Source organism: Juglans microcarpa x Juglans regia, chromosome 1D (assembly GCF_004785595.1).
Source record: "Juglans microcarpa x Juglans regia isolate MS1-56 chromosome 1D, Jm3101_v1.0, whole genome shotgun sequence".
Taxonomy (NCBI): domain Eukaryota; kingdom Viridiplantae; phylum Streptophyta; class Magnoliopsida; order Fagales; family Juglandaceae; genus Juglans; species Juglans microcarpa x Juglans regia.
This window is the reverse complement of record NC_054594.1, coordinates 41199749-41207924: the sequence shown is the minus strand read 5'-3', so window position 1 is coordinate 41207924 and position 8176 is coordinate 41199749. Positions and strand designations below refer to the sequence as shown.

The 8176-nt window shown below is 35.9% G+C and overlaps 1 protein-coding gene across 5 annotated transcripts; it reads right to left on the bottom strand.

Annotated features, from left to right (window-relative positions):
• Positions 1-729: 729 nt before the first annotated feature.
• On the bottom strand, positions 730-7963 carry LOC121258721. 5 transcript variants are annotated; one of them, XM_041160274.1, is made up of 10 exons: positions 7854-7963; positions 7285-7447; positions 6799-6973; positions 6184-6242; positions 4609-5430; positions 4426-4488; positions 2363-2500; positions 1531-1821; positions 1344-1414; positions 730-949 (listed from the first exon to the last, which is right to left on the bottom strand). In XM_041160274.1, exons 2-9 carry the CDS (start codon positions 7411-7413, stop codon positions 1379-1381), a joined length of 1713 nt encoding a protein of 570 aa, XP_041016208.1. In that variant the 5' UTR covers positions 7414-7447; positions 7854-7963; the 3' UTR covers positions 730-949; positions 1344-1378. The 5 variants fall into 5 exon arrangements, with proteins under 5 accessions (XP_041016208.1, XP_041016199.1, XP_041016204.1 ...); XM_041160265.1 differs by having other exon boundaries at positions 1344-1400; XM_041160270.1 differs by lacking the exon at positions 2363-2500 and having other exon boundaries at positions 1344-1400.
• Between the last annotated feature and the right edge of the window lie 213 nt (positions 7964-8176).

The window sequence follows — 8176 nt, the reverse complement described above, 5'->3', positions numbered from 1 at the left end:
GATTTCATATAGATAGAGCGTACATTTATATATCTTCTTGTGTACTTGGGTTATGCCTATCATTATTTAATAAAATCGTTTATTTATATATATATAAAAAAAAAAAAATTATACAAGATAAATGTCTCCGTTTTGTGGGATTAGATTTCCTGCACGGTTCCTTGCCATCTTTCCTGGGATGTAGTTTATTAGGAATCAATGCTGAAGATCACTGACCTCGTTGTTCGTTACGTCGTTAAATTTTCATTAACACAGCTATTTATGGGTTTCTTACCCTTGCGAATAGAATTTCCATGTTCTTAGCTTTCGCTCGTCAGGCTCATGATTCTCAGGTCCACGGGACTCTGGTTCTTGCAGTCCGGCCCAATTCTTTTGGGGAATATGCGGTCCAACAGGCAACAGTTATACTGTTTTATAAATCCATGTATAAATATAAATATAATTTATTAGCGGATTCATTAAGAGTCCTACAAAAGAAAGTCAAAGTACAAATACGTTTTCATGTTAATTGAAACATGAAAATGAAGCTCGGCATTGATGCGATAGACTTCCATATGAACAATGTGATTAATGTGTTACTAAGAAAGCTTTTATAATTAAAATCATAATAAAACAAAATTATTTCTATGTTCGTTATATATATAAAAGGTTATTTTTTTTTTTACAACCAACCATCCATGCAAAGCATCATGAAAATATGTATCAAGGAACCAATTTTAGAATGCCTACAGATAAAAAGTAACTTTATTTTCACTCTGGAATACTAAAACGGTATCATTTACAAATGTTACAAGTATCCAGACATTGTATCCTGCGAATTTCTACTACCCACAGTCGGTTTGCTTGTGCCAAGATTTGGAGGAACCCGTGCATTCGTCTCAGCAAGCTCTCTCACCCGTTCCAAAATCGGCTCAGGAATGGGCATTGAAGTGGGCTTCCGCGAGTTCATCTATTATTCGACCACACAAACTACATCAGCTAAACTAGCCACAGAGAAACAAGAATAACAACTGCAATGATTCGAGAACTTCAACCCAGACATCCGAATTATATGTCGAAATAATTTTGGTATCAGGTTTTCCTTCAATGAAGTAATTTCAGATCGTTAATTGCGGTGCATTGTATAATGGTCAAGCGCATTCTATCATACAAGAGAGTAAAGTGATATATATATATATATATATATATATATATATATATATATTGACGAGTAAAGTGCATTGTTAACCATGACCCTCTAAATTGCAGTCCTTGGAAGAGGACATCAGCTTCAACACCCACCCACAGCCACAAGCCACTTGGATGAAAGAAAGCATGCGAGAAAAATATGTGTGAATGCTTACCACATCATCTGGAGGTGCCTGTGCGAAGCTAGCTTTTAGCAGGTTCCTCCACTTGTCCTACACGTTAAAATCTGTAGTAAGCCTTGAAAGTATTTGTAAAGGGTAACATTAATTGCCGATCATATCAAGATAACAATGTCAAATAAGTGTTAATTGGGTAGAACAAAATTAAAAAGACAAATTGTACTTTAAGATCAACGGATGTGCGGTATGAATAGGATGCAAAAGCAAGTCGTTTGATGTCAGACCACCTTCCAGCTCCACACTCAGATACACCCTCAACCAATTTCATAACCTCAACAATAGTCCAAGCTCGATGATGCTTCCTTCTCATTCCACCTTTTGCAGTGGGAACAGTTACTACATTATCATCTGACTTATCTCCGGAAGAATTTGCCTGTGTCCTCCTCAAATTCTCTTCCAGTTCACTTCTGCTCATTATAGAATGCTGCCTATCTTTCTCTAGTTCAGCAAAGAACTACATAGGAAAAATAATTATTGTTAACCATAAAAATAAAAATGCAACTGCTTGCAAGAACAAAGATAACATAGCACTCAATTGCTCAAAAGAAATGTCATACCAGGAGATCATAGCAAAATAATCATTTTAAAAAATGCTGCACCAAACTTAATTGATATAGTTAGACCATCTCAATTAATCTCACCTACATATCAAATCCTTTAGTAGATACAAGATATATATCCCCCTTAATGCAGCTGATAGTTGGGGGAGGTTAAAGAAACCATATCGGCTGCTTTATCTCATTATCCACAGAGATTGCTGCCATTACTACAGACTATTTTAACTCGCCTGGAAGGCCTGTAACATCATCCAAAGTCACAGACACCAGAGCACTATACCGTACTTCTATCTCAATACGAGAAACAGAAGACCACGGACACGAGACTTTCTTCTAGACAGAAATTCTCACAACTCCATCAGTAAGTACTTATTATCCAATCAAATTGACAACAAAGATGAAAACATCACGATGTGATAAACTCAAATGTGATCTTACTGGCTGCCGAATCTGATCCACAAAAGATTTCCTTTTCAAAACTTTGCTCCCAATATCCTCATCTGTTTGAGAACTGCGTACACCAAGGGCTTTCTTTACCAGTTTAGTTGCCATGCCCATGCCACTTGGATTGAACTTCTACCGATTGAAATTTAAATCGAATTAGTTTTGTAGTAAGAATATTTTAGTGTGAAAAAATAAAATCCAACTATACCAACAAATTGGATTAAACATAGTTGCATGCTGTTAGTTCTCCAGTCAGCTTAGCCAAATCTAACCCATGTTTTGGTTTAGTATCGGAATCTAAATGTTTAAATTTCCTCATGCAAGTAAACAAACTACAACACACACCCCAAGGTTTGTGCAGTTCTATCACATCCCATGTATATGATATTCAATTGTTGTTGAAATGTTTCTTGTTCTGACACAAGGAAGCACCAGTCAGAGATACTGATAAGTTTCCAAATCGATTCTGTTACATCACTTATAATTATTCCTAGGCTAATTAAGGAAAGCAATGTGTTGCTTAATCATCGCTTGTTTGTTATCAAGGCAAAAGTATGACTTCATATTAGCTAGAAGGTTTGCATGTAGCTCAATTCCTCAAAAAGTTTATGGTTAAGCAAGCACAGAATTTAAATATCAGCAAAAAAATTTAAGACCCAATAGCCAAAAAATAAAGAAAACCCATAGTAAATAATAAAAAAAAATTAATATAGCACAAGATAGCCAAACGAGGTAAAACTTGAGCACATCAGCAGTTAATGCGACATGCTATGTTCTGATTGCTTTCCTCGCAATGCTAAAAAATATTTCATATTCTTTTATGATACTTTAAATACAAGTTCACCTGCTCGTTATATACTTCAAATATAATTGCACCTGCTAGTTGAAAACAAACCCTAAAGTTGACATCCAACAAATCCATTAGGCAACTCATCCGTTGGGTTGTCTTAAATGGAATTTTGGTGAGTAATCTATAAGCAATCTATGCCTGAGCATGATAGTAATATTGTTTCAAGTATGCTAATGTGCTGACCATGAAATTAACTGAAATGAGATCCTTCTAGGTGGCGTCCAATTACCAGCAAATTTATTCAATTTTATTTTTTTTTGATAAGTAATAATTTTTATTGATGTGAATGAAATTAGGCGATGCCCAAGTACACAGGAAGTATACAAAGTGAGACACCTATGATCATTGGGACTGACATGTCTTGAAGGTTATGTCCGTGTTAAGCATATTTAGATGGAATTAGTGACTCCAATCTCAGGGTGTGCTGCGGATACATGAATTGGCTAACACAGAGCTCCTCCAAACTAGTTTCTATTTCCAATTTGCATTGGCTGCTCTTGTTATTATTTAGATTTTTGCTTTCCCTGTTCTGTAAGTCAGTCCAATCATTCTTGTAGTCCTATTTCTTGTACAAAAGCTCCCATAGTATTTCTTTGTTCATGGTAATGGCATCATACAGCACAATGCCCCAGTGGAATTACACAACTTAAAAGTTATTCGAGAGAAAGAAAAAAGCCCTTTGTCATCAACCTAGCTCCAAAATGAATAAAAATATTGATCATTGAAGTATAAGGAAACTATTAAATGACTACCATTTTTACAGAATTAAGTGCAGTACATTTTTTTTTTCTTTTTTTGTTAAAAAAACATCTATAAGCAAAAAATGAACGAAAGTGTGATAAACATGCCAACAGTACTAAATCACAAATCTTCTAATCAGAATTATATAACACGCTCCTTCAAAGAGAACACACTAAAGTTGACACGGGCAAAGAGTCAGAAACTACAGAATGGAATCTGCGATCATTAGCCCATGTTACATGCAGATGCTTTAAGTTCCCTCAATAATCAAGTGGGAGGCATTAGAGATCAGATAATGGAACAAACCAACATAAAAATTGCAGTTTTTCAAAGGAATAGATCATGAGAAGAATAATGAAAATAAAACAGAACAAATAAAAAAAGTGTCAGTGGGGGGGGGGGGGAGAGAGAGAGAGAGAGAGAGAGAGAGAGAGAGAGAGAGCAGAGTAAGCATAAAATATTGCACCTGGAATTTTAAATTACAACTGCACTGTGCACAGAGTGAAGCAATGCCTGACTCATTTGACATCTAGCAGGGAAGGAGTGCTATGAAAGGACTACAATATGCTTAATAAACAAAAACCCAAAAATATAAAATCCAGATAAACAAAGCCATATGTATAGCTCTGGTATAAAAGGTACCACATACCATAAGAGCCATGACATTTTTCCTTGGACGGCTTCTTCGAACCCGAGAAACGTATGGAACATGAACACCAGATCCGCCAAGAGAGTCCAACCGAGTGACAACAGTTCTCCCATCTGACAGCACATTTCTAACAGGCCTAGCAAAAGATCTTGGGGCGATCTGGCCAAGTCCAGCATTCTTAGGTGAACTCATCAACCTTTGGCTATAATCTCTGGAATCTACTTCTGATAGTTCTTCTATATATCGCTTGGTGGGCTTCCGAATTCTTTTCGCTGTTCTCTGTTCTGTATGAAGCTGCTCACTTCCACTATCAAGTTCCACACTATGATTTCTTAATTTCTTGCCAGAACCAATTTGATGATCTTCAGATTGGCTGCCATGGCTACTTGGTGAACCTTTACAGTTTACATCAATTGTTCCAACTGATGGATCATGGGTGAATGAACCATCCACATCCTTGTTGCCTTCATCGTCACCGTTCTTCACCAATTTGTTATCTTTAATCGCGAACATTGTGGTTGATATGTCACAAGAGTTAGTCAATCCCATGGATATCCTCCTCTTAAGCCAAAGCTTGTCTTTGACAGTAGTTTCTCGCCCAAATGTTGCTTTAAACACTTCATGAAGCTCTCTAATTGATAGTTTATCCAAGCAAATCTCCCCCTTTAACTTGGAAAAATCAGGGTTCAAACCAGCACAGACAGCAGCAACTGATGATCCACTTTCCATCATTTTATCCGGAGGCTTTGGGCACCCTCCAATGTCTCCAAATTGATTGATATGGTTGTCTTTCAAACTTAAAGTTGATGAAGGAAAGCATTCCTGCAAGGAAATTCCAAATTGAAGCTTCTCATCAGTACCAAGCAAATTAAAATGCTGAATTGGACATAACATTGTGAACATGCACATTGTGTGTGTCAGTGAGTGTGCGTGGGTGAGCGGATCAGAACATGCACATGGTGTGTGTGCATGTGCAGGTGTGGAGGTGTAAATAACAACAAGAGGAAGTAACTTACAAAGCAGAGTTAATTTCTTCAACAACCTTTGGTGCTAAAAAAAAATGAACAAAATGCGCACAGTTCCTAGTCCGAGCATGTCCATCTACTACACTCCAAAATGTTAGATATTTTCCTATGCATTCACTATAACATTATTTTTCATCTCATCAAATCCCATTGAAAACACAAGCACTCCAATATATTGATTTTTTACCTCAAGGGTAACACGTGAGTTGGTGCCATGAATGCAATAACACACATGAAGATAAGTATTGACAAAGCAGAATGATTAAGCATATCCTTGTAGCATGATTTTTTTTTTTTATATGTCATTGTTGCATAATAACACAAGCTTGCACATAAATTACTTCAATCATCGCTATTTTACTACATTAAAATATTAAAAATAAAATTCAAACAATAAAAAAAGATATGTGTAACGTAGCAGCATTAATGCAGGAATATTCAACAAGTGCTTATGCAAAAAATCATGTGAGTAATGACAGCTAATCAATAACCCAATCAGTTCTCAAACAGAGGAGGAAGCTATATAACTTAAAAAAAAGGCAACCAATACCTCAAGCCGTGCATTTAGCTTACAAGCATCAGCTTCTGAGTTCTTCGACTTCAATAAACCTGGCATATATTGCTTATTCAGATATGAAAGTTACATGGAACTAGAAACATAATATCAAAAACACGTGTCCAATGACTTATCAAACCAAGTTGCTAATCAGGCAATCCAGTACTGAGCTTCCGGTAAGTTGGAAAAATCCATTCGATGTTGTAATTAATTAACAGAACATCTAAGAACTCAAATTCCTATTTTTGTTATATGTAGGGAGTATAATACTCTAATCAACTTAAAATATTTATAAGAAAAAAAAAAAAAAGTATAGATGAACTTCCAAAAATTTAGCCCCTATATACCCAACCCTCTTGTGCCTGCCTAAACATTATCTAAAAACTCAAATTATTATTTTCTTAAATGTAGTGAGCATGGCATTCTAAAACCCAAAAACTTAAATCAGCGAACTTAAATCCAGAATGTTGTAACATTAAGACGCAATTGATCCAAACAGTTTACAAAGTGCACATAATCTGTATCTATCTGCTTTAAGTCGTCGAAACAAATGATGGGTATTAATAAAGTAAAATTGGAAGAATTAGTAAAATGATAACATGAGCAGACCTTCTGAGCTTTCTATCAGAGTCTTCTCAGAGGACAACCCTTCGTTGCACATGCAGCCCAATATCTGCACAGTGTCAGCAACATCATGCATTTCACTCTTGTCATCTTCAAGAAAATCCCCAACCTCCATTAATTCATCATCGGTTGCTGGCACTAATCTCCCATCTCCTTCAACCTGGATATCAATTAAGACTTCAGGTCTTTTTTTTTTTTTTTTGGCCCTTAAGCTGCGTCTAGTTGCATTCATCAGAACACCACATAAATACAAGCCTTTAATATCCGACAATAGTTTCTCATATAAAACAAGAAACAAAGTGCTCTTCTGTATCTACATCTCAACCAACAGCAGTTCAACATTTTTCATGCCAGAAAAGAGAAACCGGTTTCTCATTTTAATTTATATCTAAACAAAAGCAACAGCATCGACAAGATGAATATAAATATATTTACACGTGGAATGCAACTTATACAAGGAAAAAAATGTACCCGGACAAGCTTGTAGATAACCGGATCGGCAATCTGCTTTGGTGAAGACAGAGCAGAGCTACTTTTCTCAACCCCGTTCTCTTCATCCTTCCCTTCATCATTCCACTCAACTCCAACCACTGTTTCCATGGAAAATCCACCACATGCAACTCAAATACACAAACTGAACATCCAAAACAAATGAACAGTAAAAATAAACAAATGATTCAAAGTGATTTTTTTTTTCTTTATTAAAACTTCATCCACGTGCAACTCAAGCATACAAGAATATATATAACAATAAAAAACACAATAATACTATCAATTTCAGTTTTCTATATCCACACAAAAAAATATATATATATATATCCAACGTTACTGAAAACTACTAAGCTTTGCTTTAGATGCTACTGAATCTCAGTGCATAAGTCCACAAAAAACACTTTAAATTATAAAAAATTTGAACAAAAAATTCAATGAAATAGTACCAAAAAAAAGAAGCTGAGAATTACTCGAAAATGTGGAATTTAGAAGCATAATTTGAATTGACAATTTAAATAAAAAAGAGAAACATGGCGGTTTGGGCTTACCATAGGAGTAAGTGGTGACTCTATCAGTTCAACTGAAACGTACTGACTGCTAGTAAGTCGGAAAAGAGCGTCCAGTTGAGAAAACGAGTTGTCGAATACAGCGAGAGGGAGATAGATTAGGCTGACTTCGAGGAGAGAAACTTCTTAAATACGAAAAGGAACTCGAGAATGAATGGATGAGCAAATAATCAGAGAGACAGAGAGAGAAAGAGAGAGAAGAGTCTCTTTAGACCTCGCTTTTCCAGTACGCTGTGTTTCCTCCCCTTTACGGATACGGGTTCGGAATCAGATAAAAAAAATATTCTGATCTGAAATTCAGGGTG

Coding starts and splice junctions, on each gene's coding strand:
- LOC121258721 (XM_041160265.1), bottom strand. CDS start 7,413: ATGGAAACAGTGGTTGGAGTTGAGTGGAATGATGAAGGGAAGGATGAA. Junction 6,974..7,284: donor TTATCTACAAGCTTGTCCGG/GTACATTTTTTT, acceptor ATTGATATCCAG/GTTGAAGGAGATGGGAGATT. Junction 2,501..4,425: donor GTTGTAATTTAAAATTCCAG/GTGCAATATTTT, acceptor TTCAATCGGTAG/AAGTTCAATCCAAGTGGCAT.